This window comes from Mesoplodon mirus (assembly GCF_964341445.2).
Source record: "Mesoplodon mirus genome assembly, chromosome: 6".
Classification (NCBI taxonomy): domain Eukaryota; kingdom Metazoa; phylum Chordata; class Mammalia; order Artiodactyla; family Ziphiidae; genus Mesoplodon; species Mesoplodon mirus.
In genome coordinates, this window is record NC_138982.1 from 139,477,063 (window position 1) to 139,503,905 (window position 26,843).

General features: G+C 40.6%; 1 protein-coding gene across 7 annotated transcripts in view; it reads left to right on the forward strand.

Annotated features, from left to right (window-relative positions):
- Nucleotides 1-26,843, forward strand: part of DYRK1A (dual specificity tyrosine phosphorylation regulated kinase 1A) — a 144,363-nt gene that overhangs the window by 76,074 nt on the left and 41,446 nt on the right. Inside the window, exon 1 of one of the 7 annotated variants that reach the window (XM_082625066.1) lies at nt 14,732-14,906. The exons of 4 other annotated variants lie outside the window; for them this stretch is intronic. In XM_082625066.1, the coding sequence (XP_082481192.1) occupies nt 14,783-14,906 (124 nt within the window). In that variant the 5' untranslated portion in view covers nt 14,732-14,782. Of the gene's footprint in view, nt 1-14,731; nt 14,907-15,755; nt 15,855-26,843 lie in introns of those variants that run through there. 2 more of the 7 variants (XM_082625071.1, XM_082625067.1) reach the window with 2 other exon arrangements.

Consider the following 26,843-nt stretch of genomic DNA (forward strand, 5'->3'; position numbering starts at 1 on the left):
TTTGTTTGTTTTTCTCATTATAGGTTATGATTTCCTGCTTCTTTGCATGCTTGGCAATTTTGATTGTGTGCCAGTCATTTGTGAATTTTTACTTTGTTGAGTGCTGGGTAGTTTTACATACCTATAAATTTCCATGATCTTTTTTCTGGGACAGTTAGATTTCTTAGAAATAATTTGATCTTTTGAGTTGTACTTAAGGTTTTGTATGTGAGACCAGCACAGTGTTTAGTCTGATTGTTCCTCACTACTGAGAAGATAGTACCCTGTGTAATTTATTTAATGCTCTATGAATCTTGATGTTTCCCAGTCTGATTGGTGTGTATGTTGCCTAGCTTGCTGGCAGTCTTTGGCATGCCTTGACCTCTGCTGCATCACCCCGATCTCTGTCTTCATCTTCACATAGTGTTCTCCCTGTGTGCCTGTCTCTTTGTCCACATTTTCTCCTCTTATAAGGACATCAGCCATACTGGATTAGGGCCCAACCTAATGACCTTATCTTTACTAACTACATCTGCAGGGACCCTATTTTCAAATAAGGTCAGTTCCAAATAAAGTCATATTCTCTGGTGCTTGGGGTTAGACTTTAACATGAATTTTGAGGGGACACAGTTAAGCCTGTAACTGCCCCCCTCCCTAACTGCCCCCTTCCCCCAGTGGTGTTTCCTTGAATGTACCCCTTAAAAATTTTTTTCTTTTTAATTTTTAAAAAAATATTTGTTTGTTTGTTTGTTTATTTATTTATTTGGCTGCACGAGGTCTTAGTTGCGACATGTGCGCTCTTTTTTGTGGCACGTGGGATCTTTTAGTTGTGACATGCGGGATCTTCCTGGCGGCATGTGGGATCTTTTAGTTGCAGCATGTGGGATCTTTTGTTGTGGCACTTGGCATCTAGTTCCCTGACCAGGGATCCAACCTGGGCCCCCTTCACTGGGAGTGCAGAGTCTTAGCCACTGGAACACCAGGGAAGTCCCCGAACATACCGCTTTTATGCTCTTACGTTCTTATCTATGTTCTTCCCTCATTGCAATGTCTCCTTTTCCTTTCCTTTGCTTATCTTAATTAAAAACTACCTACTAATCAGAATTAATGTCTGTTTACCTTTTGTTATAAGCATTTACATGGCTGTTCCTTGCACATACTTGCAACATTTTTGAAGAACTGGAGAGGACTCATTTTGGAATTGTGCCCCAGTTCTTTCTTTCCTCCCCAGTACCGCCTGTAGTACCTTATAATTAGTGGTTACTTGAATTGAGTATATTAATGAGTGTGTCTGAGCAGACAAGTTGTAGGTACTAGGCATTTTACGAAAGATTAATAACTTTAGGAAGGATTGGAGTCTGGACTTGGGGAAGCCATTTAGGAGGTGGTTATAGTAAGGAGCCATGCATTAGTTTATCAAACAAGTACTTACAGAGCCTACTAGGTACAGAACCCTTTGCTAGGTGTTAGGAATTGATAGACCTGTGAAAATTACAGAATCTGCCACTATTCTCCTGGAACTTACTGTCTATGAACAGTTACGAGGTAAAAGAACAGAGACGATGGATATGAAGGAACTTCCTAAGGAAACCTAGACAGAACTTAAAGAATGATTAGTCACGAAGGTGGAGGATGAAGAAGAATTAAAGCAGCATGATGTCAACCCTGGATGAGTGGGAGAATATTGTTAGTGGAAATTTCAAGTCAGGCAAGGACATTCTTTTCTCAGGGGAAAAGGTAAGTTAGTTTGCTTCTGGATAAATAGAACCTCTAAGTAGAAATTGCAGATTGCAGAAAATTCAGAAATGAATAGTGAATTCATAGATGTCAGTCCGGTCTTGGTTTACCATGAAAAGGAGAGAGAGCATGAGCAGTTAGTTGAAGGGAGGGGCTGACAGGGCCGACAGCAGGGCTTTCCTGGGTAGGTGATATCCTGAAAATGTTTGGAGGGAGGAAGAGTGAAAGGGCTGGAGAACTGGGAGGTGATACTGTGATGATCATTTCTACTGTACTAATGAGGAAGCTAGGGCACAGGAAGTTGAACGGTGCTCAGGGACACAACTAGTAAGTGGTGGAGCTGGAATTCAAACTGGGTATCGCGGCTCAAGGGTCTGTGCTTCTAGGCACTACTCCATGCTGCCTCTAATATTTTTCTTTACATGTACTCACTTATTTAACACGTTAAAGTTTTTCGTAAGGAAACTATAATACTATTACAAAGTTAGAACATCAGCCTCACTTGTCACTTAAGGAAGGTGGGAGTAAAAATAAATATAGGGAAACCAAAGCAATTCTGTTTTTTTTTAAAGATTTATTTATTTATTAAAAAATTTTTTTTTGGCTGCGTTGGGTCGTAGTTGTGGTGCACGGGCTCTTCGTTGAGGTGTGCGGGATCTTTCGTTGTGGTGCATGAGCTCTTCATTGCGGTGCATGGCCTTCTTTCTAGTTGTGGCGCGCAGCCTCCAGGGCACGTAGGCTCTGTGGTTGCAGCGCACGGGCTCCAGATTGCGTGGGCTCTGTAGTTTGTGGCATGCGGGCTCTCTGGTTGAGGTGCGCAAGCTCAGTAGTTGTGGCGCGCGGGCTTAGTTGCCCCGCGGGATGTGGGATCTTAGTTCCCTGACCTGGGGTCACATCCTTGTCCCCTGCATTGTAAGGTGGATTCTTTACCACTGGACCACCAGGGAAGTCCCAGCGATTCTGTTAAATTTATACAACTTACAGAATGCATACCTGAAAATAATGGAACTATTTATGATCAGTTAGTAGGTAAGGGATATTCTGCTGGACGTCAGGTAGTTTAAGAAAACAGTGAGATAAGCAACATACGTTTTTGAGCATTTATTGTGCCAAGCATTTCCTCTTGGTGTTGAATATATACTAGTGGATAAGACAGAGTCCTTGTTGTCATGGAGCTTATGTTCTAATGGCTAGAGATACACAGTAAACATCTAAACAAGTAGATGGTTGGGGGAGGTACAGTTTTTGCTAGAAAGGCCAGGGGTGGTCTCTCCAAGGGAGTGCTTTACTTCAGTGTCATTTGACTTGTTTCAAGTGAACATGTGCCTGTGGGATAGTCTAGTTGATAGTTCCAACCACAGTCCTGCATAAGATCTTGCATCATCTTGCCCGTACATACCATCGATATTTCTTGATAGTTAATGTGGAAGAACATTTTATACCTGAAAGTTTGAAAAAGTTTTCCTGAGCACTAGGCCTCTCAATTCACTCATTTTGCGTAAAATGGATTATACTGCACTTATTTTAACCATCTACTAAGTATTGTAATATCTCTGAAAACGTAGGCATAATAACTTTTTCTCTAAAGTTATTGAACTAAGTTGAACTAAAGTTGAACTAAGTGCATTACTATTAAATACTATTAAATACTCACTGTAGCGGGTGCAACTCAGGAAACAAAGCAGACAGGTTGCGTTTTTCAAAAATTCGAAATGAAAATAGCCTATTCAGGTCCATGGGGGACTTTTAAAAAACATTTTAATTGACATTAGTTTTCTTTTCAATAGAATAGTTAATAGGAAAATTGGTACTATTTTCTAACTATTAAAAATATTAGTATCCTGGAGTTTGAGAATTCATAGCATGAAGGCAGCTTTCAAATCCTTCATCTTTGAATCTGGGTGGTGTTTTAGAGTTTACAAAGTATGTGTTCATATGTGTTAGCTCACATGACCCTCTCACAGGCGTTGGAATGACTCATCATCCCCCCTTGAAGGAAGGCAGCCGAGCCTTGAAGGCGGCCAGGGTCACACTGAGAGACAGTGGAGCTGAGGCTAGAACCCGCTTACTCTTCTTAGCACAGTGTTTGCTCAGTGCCTGTCCTATGGCACAGGCACTGTAGACGTCACAAGTAGGAAGGCCCGGCTGGCTCTCCTCCGTCTCGCTGTTGAAGCTCCGTGCCCAGGGTGGGCAAAGGGAGTTGTCCCTCGGTGCCCCCTTGACACCTCTGCTGCACGGAGGTCTTGATACAAGTCACGGTGCCTCTGGTTGATACTAGTCTTATGACTGTCCCTCTTTGTTAGCACTTGTCCTCCTTGTTGGTGACAGTGACAGCTTGGGAGGGGACCAGAGGGCACTTACCATTTCTCTACTCTCCTAGTAGGAGAAACGGGTTCTTTTGTATCCCCTTCCTTCCTGTTAATCTGTGTTTGCATCTCATGAGGTGAGTTGGTTGAGCCAGGCAGTGATGTTCTTTGAGTGCCATTGTGTGCCCATTCACTGAAGATATGTCAGTGAATGAAGCAGCAGCAGTTCCGTCCTTCAGGGCCTTGTGTTATAGTTGGGGTAAAACAGATAATAACACAAACACATGTACTATATAAATAAATACATAAATACACAATATTTTATATTATACATGTAGATACATAACATACAGATATATAAGCATGTGTGTGTGTATAATTTTAGGGTGCCTCACACTAACATTGCTGCCTCTGAAGTCACAAGACCCCAAATCCAGCCTGTTGCCTCTTTCTTATAAATACACAGCCACACTCATGGGTTTATGTATTGTCTGTGGCTGCTTTTGTGCTGTGAGGGCAGAGTTGATTAATTGCAGCAGAGATTGTGTGCTTGATAAAGCCTAAAATATTCACACTCTGGCTTTAAGAAAAAGTTGGCTCACTGCTTGCTCAAGATCTTGCCAGCCATTGTGCTCGAAGGTACTGGTTCAGCTTCAGAGCTAGAAAATAAAGCTTGATTTGGGAAGCCAACAGAGATGATAGGTGGTTGGAACTTTGGGGCGGAGAGGGTAGCTTCCATTCTCTAGGTGTGGGATCACTGTGGTAGCTCCAAAGGTGGAGGTGACTGAATAATTTGTTTTGAAGTAGGGAACCTATTATGCTTGCAGAAGAGCATTTATTGTTGGTGTTTTCTAGTAAGTGTGAATTGTATGTGGTGATTTAAAAAATGTGTATTAAAATGATGTAATAAGGACTTCCCTGGTGGCGCAGGGGTTAAGAATCCGCCTGCCAGTGAAGGGGACGCGGGTTCGAGCCCTGGTCCGGGAAGATCCCACATGCCGCGGAGCAACTAAGCCCGTGTGCCACAACTACTGAGCCTGCACTCTAGAGCCCACGAGTCACAACTACTGAGCTCGCGTGCTGCAACTACTGAAGCCCGTGTGCCTAGAGCCCATGCTCCATGACAAGAGAAGCCACCGCAATGAGAAGCCCGCTCACCGCAATGAAGAGTAGCCCCCGGTTGCTGCAACTAGAGAAAGCCTGCACACAGCAACGAAGACCCAATGCAGCCAAAAATAAATTAATTAATTAATTAATAAATAAAAATGATGTAATAAAAGTATATATAAATTAGATGATGAGAGTTACTCCTGTTACCCTAGAGTCCCATTCTTCAGAAATATTCGTTATTAAGGGCTTTTTTTTTTTTTAAGATTTATTTTGATGTGGACCATTTTTAAAGTCTTTATGAATTTGTTACAATACTGCTTCTGTTTTATGTTTTGGTTTTCTGGCCGTGAGGGATGTGGGGTCTTACCTCCCGGACCAGGGATCAAACCCACACCCCCTGCATTGGAAGGTGAAGCCTTAACCACTGGACCACCAGGGAAGTCCCTTAATGGCTGTTAAGACATGGATTTTAACCTCTGTCTAAATATTCCCTTCTACCCAAGAGTTTTAAAAAAATTGATTTTCTGATTATCTTCTTTTACATTGTGACCCCTTAGTTGACTTGGCACCTCAAAATGCAAAGAATTAGAAAGGATTTTAATAGAAGCCTCCCCATCAGTTGATGAGTTGACATTGTAGATTTTTAAAATTATGCTTTCATGCCAAATATTAAAGTACTTTGTACTATATCATCACTGTTCTAAATCTCACAAATTTTAATCAAAATTCTCGTTCTAGTAGAGGGGCCCCATAATCTGATCACCTGGAAAATCTTTGAAAAATATTGATGTCTGGTCCCCATTTCAGACCTAAATGACTCCAGATCTTTAGAGGTTGGGATGTCCCCCAAGCGAGCTATATTGAGTAGGTAGCACTTTGTATAATACAACTTTGTTTTCATAATGAAAATTTATTGGAAAATGGTAAGGTTTTACATGCTTCTAGTATATATAGTTCATGGTTTATCCTGGGAAAAAAAATCTGTATACTGAGTTTCTTTGAATTCAAATATTGAACAAAGGAGGGAAATACATATAAGACAGGGATTTTTTCATTTGATTTGAAGGTTCACATTAATTCACTCCCTCCCACCCTCTGCTTTTGTACTTACTCATCAAGAAAAAGTCTACCTTCTCAAAACCAAAAACACATTTCTTAACCTTCGGATGGTAGCTTTGTATTAGCCCAGATCCTTACTAATGGGAGGTGGCATACATCTGATCACTGTTTTCAAACTGGGAAATAACGTTTCTTTTAAGTATTTACTAACCTTTCTTGGTAGATATTACTTTCTGTATTCATTATGGTAGGCTAACTGGTATAACAAACATACCCAACATTTCAGTGATTTTACTTTTTTTAATAATTTTTTTAAAACTTATTTATTTTTTTTTATTTCAGGCTGCATTGGGTCTTCGTTGCGGCGCACGGGCTTTCTGTAGTGGCGAGCGGGGGCTACTCTTTGTTGCGGTGCGTGGGCTTCTCATTGCGGTGGCTTCTCTTGTTGTGGAGCACGGGCTGTAGTTGCATGGACTTCAGTAGTTGTGACATGTGGACTCAGTAGCTGTGGCTCTTGGGCTCTAGAGTGCAGGCTCAGTAGTTGTGGTGTGCAGGCTTAGTTGCTCCGCGGCATGTGGGATCTACCCGGACCAGGGCTCGAACCCGTGTTCCCTGCATCGGCAGGCGGATTCTTAACCACTGCGCCACCAGGGAAGCCCTCAGTGATTTTAAATTAGAAGTTTATTTCTTGCTCATGTAGTAGCCCACTGACTGTTGAATCGGGATAACTGTTCTGCTCTGTACAGTTATTCAGGGACCAAACTGTGGACATTTTCCTATCTTACATGTGGTGTCTAAAGGTCACCCTGGGCTTTGGCATTCAGTCACTGGATTGGGAAAGAGCATGGAGGTTTACATGGGAGATTTTTATGGGTCAGACCTGGTAGTACCACACATCACTTCTGTTGACATTCCATTGGTCAGAGGTTAGTCACAGGGCCATGCTTGCTGCAAGAGAAGCTGGGAAATGACTGGTTGCCTCAGTAAAGGAAAAAAAAAAGTGCCTTTAGTTACCGATTAGTAGTCTTGTCCACGTGGCAAATGCAGCCACCATAAATATGACCAGCAAGACCTTGATTTAGTCTATGTAATTTTTTCTTTCATTGTTCCTTTTCTCATCCCCCCATGATTCTGCTAAATTACTTCCCCCACGTGCCCCCCCCCCCACCATTTTGGGTGATTGTCCTTCATTGTTCCTTTATGTGTGACAGGGTTCTTGGATGCAGAAAAACTCATCCCTTCCTAATTTGGGAAGAAAATGAATTTAATGGAAGGCTATAAGTTAGCTCGCAGAATTGATTGGAAAGCTGGAGACTGTGCTGGAAAAATAAGTAGGAGCCAAAGTGGCCGGCAGCAGAGGACACAGCCAGGTCAGGCCACAGGCCTGGTCTGGCTAGGGTGCCCCTCCTGGCACCTCGCAGTCAGTCGCCGCGTGAGCTTTGTCTGTCCCGTCCCCACAGTGAGTGTGCCGTCACCGTCGGTGCACCTTCAGAAGTGACTCCTCAAGATGCTCGCTCTGGCTGTTCAAACTTGGGTTGCTAGCAAAGCCCTAGTTACCAAGGAGTGAGGAAGAGCGAAGTTTTGTTACTGTTCGGCTTTTATAGTAGGAGGCGTGGCTTTTTTTGTCTTCTGTGATTTCCACAAACCGTGATGGGTGTCCAGAGACCAAGTGACCAAAAAGTGACAAACGCCTACTTTAGCACCTTTTCATCAGGAGAAAATGTCCCATATTTTGGTGTAACATAGGAGACTGTTCCAGGCTTGATTTTGCCACTGACCTTTTTGGACAAGTCATTAAAACTCTCTGGGTTGCAGGTGCCCCCTCTATAAATTGAGGTTGGGAACTTGTTGCCTGATAATATTTGTTCATCCCCTCACTCACTGAATAAAATATTTATTGAGTGCCTTTATGTGCTGGCTTAAAAGAGGTGAGTGAGAGAGACATCCTGGCCTTTCTTAGTTCAGTGGATGAGCACAGAAATCATTCTAATGCAGTTAGGGTGGGATGGCAGCTCATGAGGAGTCCCTTATCCAGATTAGAGGGTTGTGGGCAGGGGATTCCTGTATCTCTCTTTGCTTCATTCACTCATTCACTTATTAAAGTGTCTGCTTTAAGCCTTTGCATTGTTGTATTTTTGAGAATATGTGAACAAATAAGACCAGTCCCTCCCTCAAGGGTGCTAACTGTGAGGGCATGCTGATCACTCCCGCACAGAACACGCTTGCTGTGCTAAACAGCAGAAGAGTAGGAAGAGAAATGGAGCAGGGAGCAGCTCACTGTAAGATTCTGGGGAGGTTTCTAAGAGAAGATGGCGTTACATCTGGGCTTTGAAGTTTGAGTTCAAGATTTCTAGGGGCAGAAAAAAGAAGAGAGAGTATTCTAGATAGAGGGAAAACTTCTGCTCAGACACTGTCGGTGCACCTGAGAGAAAGGATGTGTGATGGGGGGACAGGATGGAGGGAATGGTGGGCAATGAGGTGAGAGCTGTAAACACTTCAACCTGGAAGCTCTGAATGTCTCAAGGTGTTGGGGATCTTGAAACTTTTTTAAGGAAGCAAACTTGGACAGCGGCGGGGAGAAGGCGCGGGTACTGTAGAATCCTCCTCAACACTTTCTTCTGAATTGAGATCCTGACAAAGAGTATAGAACTAAGCAGATGGGTTTGTGAGACATTCCTGAGGCCAAAGTCAGAGAATGTAGTTGGATTGTGTGAGTGTGTGTGTGTGTGTGTGTGCGCGCGCGTGCACAGGGAGGGGAAATGAGACAGTGAATAAGGCTCTGCGGTCTCTAGCTTGAGTGGATGGATTGGGGGGGATGCAGTTTATAGAAGTGGGTTGCCCTTGGCATTCCTCTCTGCTCCAGCCTGGGCAGACACAGCATGCCGTGCTTTCTAAACCGAGGTTCAAGTTAGCCTTGGAATCTGTAACAGTGTGCGCTCCAGACGGCCACTGCCAGTCTGTTTGAGTTTGTACTAGAGGGGAAACCTGGCTGCCTTTTCTCTGTTGTGAGGGATGGGAAGTGAAGAGAAGACACAGGTCCCCTCCACACCCAGTTTCTCTTTTCCTTGTCTTGTTTTCTTCAGAACACTAATCGGACAATTTTTTCTGATATTATCAAGTTCACTTATTGTCTCAGGGATCCTGCCCTCCCCCCACCAGCAATAAAATACAAACTCCAGGAAGACAGAGACTTTGCCCTTCATCTTCGCATTTTTGGCCTTAATGCTGAGAACTTTATCTAGAACAGCACTGTCCAATAGAATATAATGTAAGCCACCTATGTAATTTAAGTTTCTAGGAGTCACAGTTTAAAAAATAGAAAAAAGAATCAATATTAATTTTGGTAATATATTTTATTTTACCCAATATATCCGAAAAATATTATTTTAAAGTTAAAAATTATTGAGAGAGTTTACATTCGGCTATTTTGTACTAAGTCCTTGAAATCTTGTATGTTTTACATTTGTTGTACATTTACAGCCCATCTCAGTTTCAACCAGATGCATTTCAAGCACTGAGTAGCCCTACCTGTGATTAGTGGCTGCCATATTGGACAGCTTAGGTCTAGAGCATAGTAGAGGCTCAGTAAATATTTGTTGAATGAATGAATTAGAAGATAGATTGGTTGTTAAGGGGGCATGTAGAATCCAGGAAGGATTTGGTTTTAACAGTAAGGAAATAGAGCATATTTATATGTTTGACAGAACCGAATGGGAGAGGTAGATGGTAATAGAGGGGCAGTTTGATGGAGGAAGTTCCCTGGAGGAAGGCCCCTGAGGAGGTGGCTGGAAATGGGGTCTAGCAGCCCAGGTAGGAAGGATGAGAGATATTCTGCTATCTTAACCTCCTTTGAAGAGGTATGTTCTTCAATTATATTTTAAGAAACCCAAATCCAGTTTGTTTAGCATAAATTTCTAATTGGAGTTGTGTTATAACTATTTCTTCCCCTCATTTTAGATATTAGATAGTTGAGAGTTATTTAAAAAATCTTAAAAGTGGTTTCCCTAATGACTTAAAAAATTGAATCATTATGTTGTACGCCTGAAACTAATATAATGCTGTATGTCAATTATACCTCAATTAAAAAATTTTTTTAATTAAAAAAAGAAAGGAAAAGAAAAACATCTTTTTAGGTGGGAAGTGGGAAGAAGTGTTATTGACATGTATCAACATTCTTTCTTTGACGTCATTCGACTAGAAAAAGAAGTATTTTCTGCGTTAAAATTAACTTAAATCTAGTTTTTAGCATTGTGATTATATTTGGGATTAAAATTATCTGCATTGTACATGTCTGAATTTAAAATAAGGTTATTTCCCTCAAATTATTCCTCAGTCCTTGCATATTTGAGTTCTTAAACAGTCTTTTATATTGTCTCTTCTGTTATGGGGTATACTATTACTGTTCATTACTTTATTTGAATAATAGAGGTCTGTTTGAGGATGACATGTGAGCCTGGGGGAACTGCTTTCAGTAGTAGTTTGGGATGCTTCTGGAGATCGTTGGATGTAACGAATCTGTTCAAAGTGAGGCAGAGAAATTTAACACAGATTTTTAAGGTCATGATCTCATGTTTCCAGGTGTTGATGTTGTAAATAAAACTTTCAAAGACCATTTTTTAAAGTATTGTAATAAGTAGAAATCTTGAATATACCCGTAGAATTAATGGAAAACATCAACTCTTCTAATTTAAAAAGTTTTTAATCTTACTGTTACTTGGGATAATATATCCAGTTATAGTGTTGTACGGTCATTCAAAAAATGTTGCCTTTAAAGCAGTTTAGAAGTTAAGATTATGTGCTCTGGGAAACCTAGGTGACTTTAAAGGAAATCTAATGAGGACAAGAAGCTGGTATTGAAGATTGGAGGTAGGCTTTTGACTATATTGTGATGGACACCTCCCATATGTATAGATAGATACGCACAGGCACACCTCAGAGATACTGTGGGTTCGATTCCAGGCCACCACAATAAAGTGAATCACGTGAAGTTTTTGGTTTCTCAGTGCATATAAAAGTTATGTTTACACTATACTGTCGTCTGTTAAGTGTTCAATAATAGCATTATGTCTTTTAAAAAAGTACATACCTTGATTTAAAAAATTCCGAAAAACCCCCAATTACAATAGTAACATCAGAGATCACTGATCACATATCACCATAACAAACGTAGTAATAATGAAAAAGTTCAGAATATTGCAAGAATTACCAAAATGTGATACAGAGACATGAAGTGAGCAAATGCTGTTGGAAAAATGGCGCCGATAGACTTGCTTGACTCAGGGTTGCCACAAACCTTCAATCTGTAAAAACCACAATATTTGCGAAGTTCAATAAAGTGAAGCGCAGTAGAACAAGGCACGCCTGTAGTCATGGTCTGATTGGGAAATGTGAGTTCTTCTTGCTTTGGGGACAGTCGTATATTCCTGACTGAGGTATGCTCAGGCAAATGTGATAATGTCAAGGCTGGAAGTGACTGGGGAGATGGTTATTCATGGGTGTTCAACCATTTTTCTGCCCAAGCATCCAGAGCAGGTTAAGTTAACACCTTTCAAAAACAGAGGCTTTCTAGGAAAATGCTTCAGAGATGGGGAAGAAAGGAGAGTGATGTGTATATTTTGAAGAAGCCCCAAATAGATGGTGATACTTCCTCTGTATGTGATGCAGTAGGGTGTGTGACGGGGTGGGGCTGTTGGTACAGGTGGCATGTTTTTCCCAGTGTCACGTAGTTAACCTCTGAATTTGGACCAGAACTGTGGGCTTCTCCTTCCCAGGCCAATTTTTGTTTTTCTCTGCCACACTCTTTTCCTTCTCCTTTTATTGTTTTTGTACACTTTTCTCCTTTCTATTCTCAATAAAGTTTTAACTGTCACGTGCTTGATAGCATGAAAACTGCTGAGATGTACTAGGAAGCAGTCTTTGACCAAGTCATTACATTTAAGAACATGTGTTCATTCAACCTAGTGCCCTTTTCAGACTTTCTCATTGTCACCACCGTTTCCTAAGTCGCCTAGGCTCAAAACCACTGAGCCATTTTTGAAACCAGCTTGTCTCTCATCTTCCATCTTTAAACAAGTTTTTAAGTCCTGTCATTTCTATCCTGTGGTGTCTCTTCATACATCTTCCTTTTTTTTTTCAACGTTAATCTCCTAAAGGCTCTCACAGTCCTTTGCTGGGACTGTTGAAATAAGCCCCTAATTGATTTCTGCTTGAGGTTTCTCTCTGTTTCAATCCATATTACACATCAATTATGATAAGCTTAAATAATAGAACATCTGTTGAGCACTTACCACGTGCCAGGTATTGTTTAAAACAGCGGTCCTCAACCTTTTTGGCACTAGGGACCAATTTCGTGGAAGACAGTTTTTCCACGGACGGGGGGGTGGGTGGGACATGGTTCAGGTGGTAATGCAGCGATGGGGAGCGGCAGATGAAGCCTCGCTCGCCGGCCCGCCGCTCACCCCCTGCCGTGCGGCCCGGTTCCTAACAGGCTGCGGACCGATAATGGTCCGTGGCCTGGCGGTTAGGGACCCCTGGTTTAAAACATTGTCTTTGACTTTCATAATAGTCTTGAGGTTCAAGCACTGTTATTAACCCATTCTGCGGATGGAAAGGGAGGCAGAGATTGAATTATCCAGTCACTCAGTAGCTAGGTAGTAAGTGGCAAAATTGAATCCAGACACTCCAGAGTGTGTGTTTCTGTAGTTGAAAACACAGCTGGAGTGGTGTCACTCCTGGCACCCTTTCTCTGGCACCCTCTTACCTATTTTACAAAATCCAAATCTCTTTTCCTGGCAGAAGGACTCTTTGGTCCAGCCTGCCTTTCCATCTGTAACCTACTCCTCTGTCTGTGTTCTCCAGCCAAACTTGAAGTGACATTTGAACCGCTGTCTGGAAGAGAAGTGGGAGTTGGTCAGGCAAAATAGCGGAGTAAGGAGGGAGCGGAGGGTGTGCCTGGGAGAGCCGGGGCCTGGAGCCTGAGGCGGGGCTGCACAGGCTGAGGCTGCAGGTGAGGGTCGGTCTGGACTGTGGCCCACTTCCAGGTCTTGTCTTTTTCCACAGGACATTTTCGTGAGCTCTTCACAAGATTCATGGAGACTGAGAACTGGCTTTTTTAGGAAGGTACTTTTGTAAAGCTTGATGTGTGAAGTTTATCTGTTTTTCCTAGATTCCTTTAAAAATTCCCCTCTCTTCTGGCCACAGCCATCCATTTGGATGCATCCGTGGTGCATTTATTTTCACTTGAATTCAAGCAGGTTGTACTTGGGAAGGGACATTCTCAAGCAGGGTGCTCTTTCTCAGCCTCTATCTCTTTTCCCCGCTCGTTCAGTTTATCTTCACTCCTTTGCAAGGGAGGACCTAGCAGTCTCGTCTTGTAGGAGGTGTTTCTCGTGTCTCTTGAGCACTTCCCCACTCCTTCTATCTTTGAGGCGTCCCCTGGTGAGGAGAGTGGACTCTGCAGAGCCTGGGTTGTGTTACCACTGACCAGCCATGAGCACGGGGCCACCACATTTAGGGCCCCTGTGCAGCTGCTGGACTTCAGTTTCTTCCTATGTAAAGTGTAGCAGATGCTGTAATGATGCCACCTAATTCTTGGAGCTTTCGTGAATATGAGGCATACTGGAACAAAACTTGGCATGGAAGAAGAGTTTAATGAACGTTGTTACTATTTTTTACTTTTATTACTTTTTCTTTAGTTGTGAAAAACTATTGACAGAGCATTCTGGTAAAGGGTCATACAAACCTGCTCTATTCTTACTGTTACTACTGAGGGTATTCTCTTTGGTTTGGAAAAATGTGCTTGTTTCAGAGGTAAATAATGAAATCTCATTGTTATTTACCTGTCGACTTACTTTTTGACTTCTAGTGAGTTTGAAAGTTTCCCCATACGCTTATTATTGGTTTGTGGGAATTGCATCTTTTGCCTTTTTTCGGGGGTGGGGGCAGATTTTAGTGTTTTTAATTGTATCGTTAGAGAGCTTTATATATTTAAGGATATTGTATAACACTTTGGACAGTAACATTTTCCAGACTGTTTTCATTTGGCATGGAACTCAGATGCAAATTTTAAACACTTTTGCACAGTCGATATGGAAGAGGGAAAACTAATGATGAGCTCTAAAATGATGTATTTATTTGCTACATAAATATACTTTTAATGAAGCGTTCCTTTTTAAAATATTATTACATTTTATAACCTCTGTGAACAGTTAACAGTTTGCTCAGTGCTTAACTTTTAAAGTGTCTCTGGTCAGATAAATATCTTGCCTTTGGGGCATTTTGTAATGGAAAATCCCTGTAAATATACAGTGTTCTAATTGGAATCACAAAGCCAAATGATTGCCTCATTGGATAATTTTAAGTATTATGCTGCAATTCAATATAGGTACCCAACTAAGTACTTAACTAGATTTAAAAATATCTTGTATGTTTAACAGCTGTCTAGCTAGAACGAAAAAAGAGTGAGGAGAGGAGTTATGTGTATGGTTCTCCTCTTTTCTGCCTGGGATCAGAGAGGGAGAGAGTTTTAAAAGTGTTTTTTTCTTTCTCAGCTGCTGTTGCTGTGCCTGCTTTGGGAGAAGGCAGAGGCAAAGATGAGGGAACGTATGGGGCAGCTTTCTTTCCAAAGAAACTTTATGTGCCCGAAACTTAGTAGCATCTCCAGACACTTGTTAAAGTGGCATGGTTGTGGCATAGCTGAAGTGATGGCAGCCTGGGGTAGGTGACATTTCCGCCTGTGTTGTATTCCTAGCGGCCTCTCTCTGTGTTCTGATTCTTCTTCCTGGAGGGGAAGGCAGCTAAGCAGGCAGTGTTCAGCTTTTTAATAGCTTCATAATATTTCAGCTTTTAGATGTGTTGTAATATGTGGTTTCTCTTCCTTTTGTACTTCCAGGTTTCTGGAAGGCAACTGTAGTGTGTATGGGCCCTAGCAAAGTCATGGTCAAGAGATCTGAAGAAAAATCCTGGAATGGGGTGGGGGAGGGAGCATCTTTGGGTAATTCAGGTTTTATATGTATGAACATATTCATACATTATGTGTGTGTATATGTATATACATGTATATACTTTATGTGTGTGTAGATATATGTATATATAAAACATTTAAAGTTTTTTTAGATAAATAGTATTTTACTATGTTTTTGTGTAGGTTTTTTTAAAAAGGAAATAAATTAGAATCTAACCACCATTTATTAAAATGTGTCATTTAAGCTCTAAACAGAGACTTTTGAGCACAACCTTTCCTTACCTCTGGCAATGATCTGTGTAACATTTCAAATCCATGGCATTTTACAAAGGAAGGAATACTTTGCGTTTACGTGACTGGACAGGATGATGAGCCATCTCATTTCATGTATGAGGAAACTGACTTATTTGTTACCATGCTGCATTTATGCGGGTGTTACAGCAAGCGAGAGGAAGTCTTAAATCCTAGTTCAGTGTATTTCTATGTAGCAAGCTTGAACTTTCTTGGTGTAGTTCTCATTTTACCTGTTTTGTAAATGAATATGCTAAATTTGCCTGTTACAGAGGAATCTGAATCTGAGATACGGAAAGCAGAGCTTCACAAAGGTGGTTATGAGCAGCTTGAGATCTACAGTTATCCCATCTGGATGGTTCCAGTGCTTTCCCTTAACTGTCCCACAGATGACTCTGACCTGAGAGGAGGTGAATGAAAACCCCATCTTCTGACTGAAAATAGGAAGTGGCGTTCATTGAATGCACATGTCACGTTACTGCTGGTTAGGCTGACTGTAACTGTTTCATGTGTTGTCAACTACCCCTAACCCTGTCTCAGGTGATTGTATTTGCTAAACCATAAAGAAGGATATGTCATCTGACAAGTACTAGTATGAGGGACAGCTGTCTGATAGCCTTGAGCTACATGATCACTGTCGTCCCTTCAAGTTGAAAAGGCACGCTAGACTCTCAGATCGGGCTTACCGTCTAACTGAATGATGATAGTTCCTTAGCTTGCTTGAAAGAATTGTTTCTTGATTTTAACCAGTATAGTTTGTCAGTTTGAATGACTTACATCATTTTTGTAATACTTTCGGTATCTTTATTTATTTATGAAAGTTAAACTTACTGGAGGCCAGATGACTGCAGTGAACATGTGAATCCTTCAGTTAAACAAGCGTTTAGCATTTAGACAAGCATTCTAGTCAGGGCCCCAGTTATTTGCTCATTTTCTTTGGTATTAACCCGGATGCCTGATAGAGCAGCAGCACTGTCCTGTGTAGATCTTCTAGATTCTTGAAAATACGTTTATTCACACAGTGGTAGTAGATTTTTTCCTTTTTTTAGAAGCTTGGTCTCCTTTAGCCCGATTAGTTACCTGTTGAATAAATCATGTTATTCTCATACTGTGGCTAGAAAGAAATGTCTGTAAATTAGGTCCTGTATTTATAGGTGACACCGTTTTTGTACTGAGACACTGATATTGCCGGAAAAGGCTGCTGCAGCAGCTGTTCCCTCGTGCTGAGAGCTGGATTTTGCTCGTTCAAAAGGCATCTTTTTTCTGCCCCTCTGCAGGGCTGTCCGGTGAAACAGCATCTAAAATTAAACTATCAGAAACAAGTTTGCTTTTTGTTTCCCCAAAGGACTGGAGTAGGGTGGGGTGGATGGGTTTGAGGCTATATAACTTGGAAACAGTTATGAGCCAACAAGGATCATGCAGCTACCATCATGAAGATAAACCATTTTTTAAATTGTATTTCCTTCAAACTTAATTTGCCTCAAAAGCATGTTTGTGAGCATTTTGTTCACGTGGCCATTATTTTGGTTGCTGTGTTAAGTATGTTGCTTTCTTTAGCATGTAATTTTTCCAGTAAAATTTTAGTTTTAAGTTTTAGAAAAGTTTTGTTGAAGTCAGTTACCAGTTAATCATACCTAAAAGTCAGCAGCTTGTATGTTTACTTTATTGTAACATAATAATCTTTTGTGTTGGCATTTCTAAATCTTCTCCTAATGGCAGATTCATATTTATAAATTTGTAAATGTCTGTGCTCTTTCTATACTGCACAGTGAGTTGGTTAGGCAGCAGTTACTTACAGCATGTCTACTGCATGTTGAGCACTGTTCTAAGTCCTAGGGATTCAGTAGTGAACAAAGCTGGAGGAGGGCAGGGGGGAGTGTACGTTTCAGTAACATTATTGCACTGGGAGGTGGACTGGCTTCTCATCCATATCAGTCACTAAGTAGCTACCAGGCCAAGGTAGAAAATCACTGATCTTCATTTTCTTCAAGTGGTTGGAATTGATCTCTTGAAAGGTTTAATCTCGCTTCTAAAATTTCTCTCCAGACATTGTGTATGTTTACTTGTCTTTTGTTTCAGCCCTACCCCCCATTCCTAAAAATTAAGGGCTCAAAGGCTGCTTGACACCTGTTTCCTACTAAAGGGGGAAATTTTTTATTTAGATGGGCTTATTACTGATTAAACATTTTAATTTAATGGACAGTATAAGAAAAAAGGGATTTCTTTTTTTCCACTTGGAATTTTTTCATAGCTGCTGATAACCCATAAAATAACCAGGTAGTATTATCTGTTTTATTTATTTTTTTCTATTTAAACATATTTTATAATTTTAGACTATTGGGAGAAATATAAATTTACCCATATTACATGTTATATATACTATATACAGTATAATAATTATAGAGTCCGGCAGCTGTATCTTGAGTGATTATTTTAATCCTTTTTGTGTTCCAGATGCTATTATTGAAAATAAGTGCTTGACATTTTACTTCAGCTATAAGAATTTGGTTTGCCTTTAGTAACTGAAAGGGTAAAGGACCGTTTACTGTCTTACTGAGGGCTAAGTAAGATTTTCTGTGATCTAGTTGAGGATAATCCGTCCATCTGTCCATCCATCCATCCACCCAGTCTTTCTCAGTGGTTGCTTGAGGGCTTACCACATGCATCCTTAAGTTATAGTGTCTTGTACTCTAGGCACGTGGGCTTCAGTAGTTGTGGCACGCGAGCTCAGTAGTTGTGGCTCGCGGGCTCTAGAGCACAGGCTCAGTAGTTGTGGTGTACCGGCTTGGTTGCTCTGTGGCATGTGGGATCTTCCTGGACCAGGGCTCGAACCCATGTCCCCTGCATTGGCAGGCGGATTCTTAACCACTGCGCCACCAGGGAAGGCCTGTTTCTTTGTTTTTAAATTTGCTGATTTTTTTTTTCTCTTCCACAGTGTCCAGTCTCCTATTAGGTCCATTTAGTGAATTTTTCACTTCAATTATTTTTCATTTCTAGAATTTCTTTTTGGTTCCCATTTATATTTTCCATTTATCTGTTAAGATTTGCTGTTTGTTCTTTTATTTTGTCCATAATTTCCTTTATATTTTAAAAGATTTCTAATCTCATTTTTGTCTGCTAATTTCATTATTTCTATCCTTTCGGGGTCTGTTAATAGCTATTTTCTTCTTGAATACAGAGCTCATTTTCCTGCTTCTTTGTGTGCCTAGTGATTTTTGATTGGATATGGGCGTTAAGAATCCTAGGCTGTTGAGCATCTGGGTTTTGTTGCCCTCCTTTTAAGAAGTGTTGGCTTTTGTCCTGGTGGGCTGTTAGTTTACTTGTTGATCATCTTGATCCTTTGAGGTTTGTTTCAGTCTCTGTTACGACAAGTGGAAGGCTGCCTTTTATAGGGCCAGTATAGCTTTCCTCCTAAAGTGTGGATTTTTTGGGGTCTCTGTCGAATGTCTGTGGTGTTTGTCGGGGTTTCTCCACCCTAAGTGATTAGAACACTTACTGTCTCCCAGTCCGGGCAAGTTCTAGTAGTTGTTCAGCCTTCAGCTCCCTGCATGTTGCTCTTTGCAGCTTAGTATTTGGCCACACAGTCAAGGGCATCCCCAGCTATAGATTAATGGAGCTCCTTCTCTGCATAACTCCCTTATTTCTACTGCCTGCCCCACAGATTCCAGCCAACTCAGTAGCCTTGAACTCTCATCTCTGTCTCCTCAGTTCAGTAAGACCACTGTGTTCTGTTTGGGCCCCCCTCCCTGCACTCTACTCTGGAAATTGTCTCCAGATAGAAAGCCAAGGTGATTGTGGGGCTTACCAAGTCTGTTTCCCTTTTCTCGGTGATCACTAGGCACACAAAGAAGTTGTTCTGTGCGACCTGTTGTCCAGTGTCTGAAAACAGTCATTTCATCTGTTTTGACCAGTTTCGTAGTGGTTTGTTGTGAGTGAGGTGTTTCAGTACCAGGTGCTCTAAAATGGTCAGAAGTGGAAGTCTGATATTACAGACTTTAAAGAGAAATATTTGTATCCCTATCCCATTGTTATTCTTAACAATTTAATGCACAAATTTACTTAACATCTCATATTGATAAACCCGAGCATTTGTTTAGGTCTTATATGAGCAATTTCATTCTGTTTGTAGACAATTGAATGTGCTGTTTTGGCTTTTAGGTTAAAGTGTGTGTGTGTGTGTACACGTACACATGCATTCTGTGGTGATATGTATTGGCCACTAACTAGAGGGTAATAAGAAATCAGTTCATTTGTTCTTAAAATTAGATAATTTATAGAATCATAACATAGTTTCACCTTAATGTATATTTATTTAACACCTGTGGAGGCAGGCACATATGTGCTTGGGATATAAAGGTGAGTAAGAGAAATTGACTGTCAGCAGTAGATGTAGCCTGTGCTGTGATTAGATTGTTCTTTATTTCTGGCTCATGAACCCCCATTTTATCTATTTATTTATTTATTTTATATATATTTTTGGCTGTGTTGGGTCTTTGTTGCTGCGCGCGGGCTTTCTCTAGTTGCAGCAAGCGGGGGCTACTCTTCGTTGCGGTGCGTGGGCTTCTCGTCGTGGTGGCTTCTCGTTGCGGAGTACGGGCTGTAGGCGTGCGGGCTTCAGTAGTTGCGGCACGCGGGCTCTAGAGTGCAGGTTCAGTAGTTGTGGCGCACGGGCTTAGCCGCTCCACAGCATGTGGGATCTTCCCGGACCAGGGCTCGAACCCATGTCCCCTGCATTGGCAGGCGGATTCTTAACCACTGTGCCACCAGGGAAACCCTGAGCCCCTGTTTTAAAAATACTTCTTTCATCCTTACCCCCTTCAGCTTTCTCCCTCCCTTTTTGAACCATTTCTTCATGTTCTAAATATTCCTGATGAATGCAGTTCATTCTTTCACTGAACAAATATTTATTGAATGCAGGCCACATCCCAGGCACTGTTCTTAGTACTAATGATATCTTACTTGCGGACTTCCATGCAGTTACCCTCTTAATGTGTATTTTTCTTGCCAGCCATCATTAAAAGTGCAACTGGCTACTTACTCCTTTAACGTTTTTCTTCTCTTTTGCTATGGGTATATCTTGTTGTTAGGGACCTTGCAGGTTTCTTCCCACTTAAGCTTGGTTGCCTTTCTGTCATTTCTTAGGGGATTCTGTCTCAGAAACTTGGCCTCGTAAGAGTTTCTGCATTTGAATGTCTTAGTTTTAATTAACTTGAATTATTTTCATTTACTTTTGTTCTTTAATATTGTTCTGTCTCTTTGAAATCTAGTGTGGATTAATAACTGTCACAAGGATGGTCTCCTATCAGTATATTAATAAAAAAAATTCAAGTTAGCTACAAGTGGCGCTACATGTGGGTCTTAAATCAGAGATGAATGATTGTTACTTTCACTCCGGGTCTTCTCCCAGGCTTTTCTGTTTGGTGTTTCCTCTGTGTCTACTTCTGCCTCTGTCTTGCCGTCTCTCAGTCTCTGAGATCTGTTCATGGAATGTTTCTCTCTAGAATCAGTGCTAATCTCTGGTAGTGTTACGGTCTCTAGTTGTTAAAGTTTCTTTTTAGAACATAGTGAGGAAGCTGCTTCATTTTTAAAATTTTATTTATTTATTTATGGCTGTGTTGGGTCTTCGTTTCTGTGCGAGGGCTTTCTCTAGTTGTGGCAAGCGGGGGCCACTCTTCATCACGGTGCGCGGGCCTCTCAACTGTCGTGGCCTCTCTTGTTGCGGAGCACAGGCTCCAGACGCGCAGGCTCAGTAGTAGTGGCTCAGGGGCCCAGTTGCTCCGCGGCATGTGGGATCTTCCCAGACCAGGGCTCGAACCTGTGTCCCCTGCATTGGCAGGCAGATTCTCAACCACTGTGCCACCAAGGAAGCCGTCTGCTTCATTTTTTAATAAACTATTTACCAACATTTTTATGAACTTTTAAAATTTATGAAGATATGCTTATGGTTAAAAAGATCCATAGAGTTCAGAAGGATATAAAAAATGAAGACAGGACCTTACATGCATACTTTTCTCCAACTTGCCTTTTATACTATTTGGCAGCAATTTAAAATATTACATTGGAGTTGAACTCCAAGAAATGATTTTGAAGCAGAAACTAACACACCCTTGTAAAGCAATTATACTCCAATAAAGATGTTTAAAAAAAAAGATAATTCTGAATTAAGTTTTATAAGTTTATCATTAAATTAAAATATCTGCTATTGCAACATGTATTTATGATACATTCTTGGGCTAAAATATTTTTAATTTAGTTGAATAAGGGTTATATATAATATGGCAGAACAGGTTAAATTAAACCATATGAAATTGCTGTTTTGTAGGCCAAAGGAGGTCTAATATCAGCAATTTCATATAGTTCAGCCTAATTCTTTATCATCATCTCTGTTACAGGATGAACTGAGTCTATTTCCTCATTAACATTTAGATTTAAAAAGGAAGATGGGGGCTTCCCTGGTGGCACAGTGGTTGAGAGTCTGCCTACCGATGCAGGGGACACGGGTTCGTGCCCTGGTCCGGGAAGATCCCACATGCCGCAGAGCGGCTTGGCCCGTGAGCCATGGCTGCTGAGCCTGTGCATCCAGAGCCTGTGCTCCGCAACGGGAGAGGCCACAACAGCGAGAGGCCTGCGTACCGCAAAAAAAAAAAAAAAAAAAAAAAAAAAAAAAAAAAAAGGAAGATGGAAACTTCAGAAAGAATAAAAACCATGGTGATTTGCTTAATTATAAAATGAGGTTGACAAGAAATTCCCATATTAGTTTGTCTTCTTGGAGTCTTATTATAGGAGAGGAATGAATGAGTGAATACCTTAAATACTTTCTGGCATTGTGGGAGGAAACTAAACTTGAGTCTCTTTCTGGATTTCACACGCAGCAGTTGAGCTAAGAAAGGAGACAGTGAGCATGTGGCAGACACCACCTATATACCAGGCCTTAGTGCTAGAAGCTTAATCTTTCTTTCACTTCGCTAAGTAGCTGGTAATGTTACTAAGTAGTTATAATAGATTTTATAGTAAACAGATGAACAGATGGTGTAGTAAATAGCTTAAAAAAAAATCCCACAGGGACTTCCCTGGTGGCACAGTGGTTAAGAATCTGCCTGCTGACGCAGGGGACACAGGTTCAAGCCCTGGTCCTGGAAGATCCTACAGGCCACGGAGCAACTAAGCCCCTGCGCCACAACTACTGAACCTCTGTGTCTGGACTACTGAAGCCCACGCGCCTAGAGCCCGTTCTCCGCAACAAGAGAAGCCACCGCAATGAGAAGCCCGTTCACCGCAACAAAGAGTAGCCCCCGCTCGCCGCAACTAGAGAAAGCCCACGCTCAGCAGCGAAGACCCAATGCAGCCAAAAAAAAATCACACAAGTGAAAAACATAGTTACTTCTTGTTGACCCACATTTAGATTACCTACAGCAAATTTTAAAGGAAAATCAGATTCTTTGTCACCCACCATACCACTCTTAGGACGGGAATGTGTTTTAGTCTTTAAAAAAAAAACAACCCACAAACCCCAAAATGTGGGGGGAAAAGCCTTATGGTGTATTGTGTAGTCAGAAAATAGCCTGTTTTTGGACTCTCTGCTACTTGCATTAGTTGGAAGGTAGCTTTCTTAAGATGAGCAGTTAAATTTTTTTAGATGTTATTCAAAGCAGCATTGGCATCATCTGGTGGCTTATTAGACTCTCAGGCCCTACTCTAGATCTACTGAGTCAGTCTGCAGTTTTAACAAGATTCAAAGGCGATTTGTAAGCACGTTAAAGTTTGAGACTCACTGTTATAGATCGTGGATGGCATTGTCACCCCCACAAAACAATGCCTTTGTTACCCCTCAGTGAGTGCTTGTTGAATTTAGTACATGTAATTGACTAGATCTAGATTCAGAAAATGAAACAAGTATTATAGGAGGATAGTTGTAACAGTAATAATCAAGCAGCAGCTATCCAGTTCATTGTATTTCTTTCATGGCTGTCTGGATATCAAAAAGTTATTGATCTGTCACCCAAAATGTATTCTTGAGTCTGATTCTACTCATGCTGGATGATTAGTCACTGTCTTGTGATTGTGTGTTTGTGGTGTGTGTGTGTGTGTATACATATGCAAGTCAACAATAGTATACAAATTAAAGGAGTAATTAGATCTTGGTGAGTCAAGGATCTATAATCCATATTGTAATGTATAAGATAACTTAAAAAAAATAATCTGCGTGCAAGGAGGGCATATAAAGTTTAATCCAGCAGAAGGTAAGAAAGGAACATAAAACAGTTGGAATAAGTATAGAAAGGTTATTAGTGTTCATACATGAATTAAACCCAACTGCATACTGTTTAACAAGAAACAAACCTAAAATATAAGGAAACGAAGGTTGAAAGTAAAAGGATGAACAAAAGACATACCACACAAAGATTAAGAGGTAGGCTTGGTGTAGTCATGCTAATGTCAGACAAGGTGAAAAGCATTATTGGAAACAAACAGGGGCAGTTTATAATGATAAAAGGTCTTATTCATCAGGAAGGTATAAAAACTTTCAATTTATGTAATGCAGTACATGACCTAAATGGGAGATTTTAAGTATGGCCAACTGGCTAACTGGTGGAATAAGATAAGTACAGAAATAGAAAATACAAGTAAAAGAGGAATACTTAATAAAATTAATAAACCTTTGATTAGACTGATCACAAAGAAGAAAAGAGAAGGACTTTTTAACCAATCTTGGGTGAAGGGGCTGTCAGTACAGTTATATCTACACTGATTGAAAGAGAGGATATCATGAAGAAGTTGATAACGATGCATTTGAAATTTAGGTGAAGTAAACATAGTATTGGAAACATACAGCCTACCAAAATAGACACACCAGAAAATGTAAAATCTGAAGAGTCATATTTAAGAAATTTAATTGAAAAACCTACCCACAAAGAAAGCTGCACGTCCAGATGATGTCACCAGTGAATTTACTACAAAAGGATAATCATGACCAAATTGTATTCCAGGAATGCCGCAGTTGATTTAACATTCATAAACCAATCAGTGTATTTCACCACATTAACCAAGTAAATAAGAAAATGCATGTCATTTCAGTGGAGTTCAGACAAAGCATTTAATAAAATTCAGCATCAGTTCACGAGAAAAAGGTTTTATTTAGCACACTGGGGCTAGAAGGGAGCTTCGTTAACCTGATAGTGGCTATCAGCTAAATACCTAGAGCAGCCACAATACTGGAGAAATACAGAAACTTTCCTTCTGAGATTGGGTGTAAGACAGCAGAGCCTGTACCTCCTCCTCTAATCACCACTGTACTGAAGGTGGCAGCAAGTAGAATACGGCAAAGTGAAGAGTAAAGATTGGGAAGGGGGAAAAAGAAGACTGTTCAAGTGCCCGGTTGTGCCAGTAGCTACGTACTAAACAGTGCAGATAAATCCATCACTGCAGAACCTTCTGTTGGACAGCGCTGTTCCAGACAGTGCAGTTGCAACCGAAATCCCAGCACGTGTTTATTTGTCTTGGTACATTGGATGAGCTAATTCTAAAACATAGACACAGAGAGGGCTAAGAATAGCCAAAACATTCTTGTAGAAGAAAAAAATTCTTTACTACATATTACAACTTCTGAAGCTATCATACTTTAGACAATGTTTGGTTCTTACACAAAGGTGTAAGAAATCTAGGTAAGTCTTTATCCAGCATAACAGAATAAAGCATCCAAAAACAGATCCAAGTGTGTATGAGTATGTGATTTTTGATAAAGTTGACATTACAGGGCATTGGGGAAAGTTTCCTTTTAATAATTGGTTCTGGGTTAATTGGATGTCCATTTGGGGGGGAAATGAAACTTGATTGCTATCGAAAACACACAGAAATCAGATCCAAGAGCACTGCTCATCTTTAGATGTGAATGGTAAAACCCAACTTCTGGAAGATAACATAGAATTTCTTCATGACTTTGGTATAAAGGAAAGATTTCTTAAACAGACACCAAAGGTACTAATTTTAAACCAGAAGTTGGTAACATTAAAAGATTGTGTTCGTCCAAAAATACCATTAAGGGACTTCCTTGGTGGCGCAGTGGTTAAGAATCCATCTGCCAATGCAGAGGACATGGGTTTGAGCCCTGTTCTGGGAAGATCCCACATGCTGCAGAGCAACTAAGCCCACGAGCCACAACTACTGAGCCCGTGAGCCACAACTGCTGAAGCCCGTGCTCTGCAACAAGAGGAGCCACTGCAATGAGAGGTCCACGCACCGCAGTGAAGGGTAGCCCCCGCTTGCTGCAACTAGAGAAAGCCCGTGCACAGCAACAAAGACCCAACACAGCCAAAAAATAAATAAAATAAATTAGTTAATTTAAGAAATACCATTAAGAGAGTGACAGTGTAAACCATCTATAACCAATAAGGGGCTTATATCCAAAATATGTTAAAAAATCTAATTTTTTTAGGCTTTAGATATTTATAAGAAAAAGACTCTCTTGGTAGAAAAATTGAAATACAATCTGAATGGGCATTTCACCTAAGTGGATACCCAAGTGGCTGATAAATGAAAAGATGCTCATAGTCACAAGGAAAATACACATTAAAATCACAGTGGAGTACACACCTACTGCAGTGGCTGAAATTAGAAATACTGATGGTTCCAAGTGTCAGTGAAGGAATGGAGCACAGGGAATTTTCATAAACTACTAGGGGAAAAATAGATTGATTAAACAAACTGGAAAAAACCCACAGAACAGCATCTCTGTATATACCGAAAATCACTTAAGAATCTTCCTAGTGGCAGTATGCGTAATAGCTCTGAACTGGAAATAACCCCATGTCAGTCAAAAGTTGGGTGGATAAAGTAATGACAATGAACAAGCTACAGTTCATAAGCCTGACATTAAGCAAACAAACTCATTTATATGAAGTTAAAACTAATCTGTTTTTGGAGGTCAAGATACTAGTAACTTTTTTAGGTATTGATTGGGAGGGGCCACAGAGTGGTGGTGGGGGTTTCTGGAATGAGGGCAAGTTTTATTTTTCTTGTCCCACAGGTTCAATTGATGATAATTATTTAAGCTATATACTAATGACTTTTTTCTGTATATTGTAACAAGTAAGTTTAAACACAGTATGTCATAATGACACCGATGATAGAAACAGAAGCTCATATTTTTTAAAAAGTGCATGTTATGTACCAGGTTCTATTCTGCATGTCAACTTGTGGTATCTCGTTTAAACTTTATAACAATCCTAAAGGAACAGGGTTAGTGTAATAACACCTCTGCTATAGGTAGGGAAACTAGGACCCAGAATGGTTAAGTCGTTTGCCATTCAGAGCCTTAGTCTTTTTACTGTTTACTGTTTATTTATAAGAGTTATTTATAGATCAAGGACCCCAATTCTTTTCATATACATTTATATTCCTTC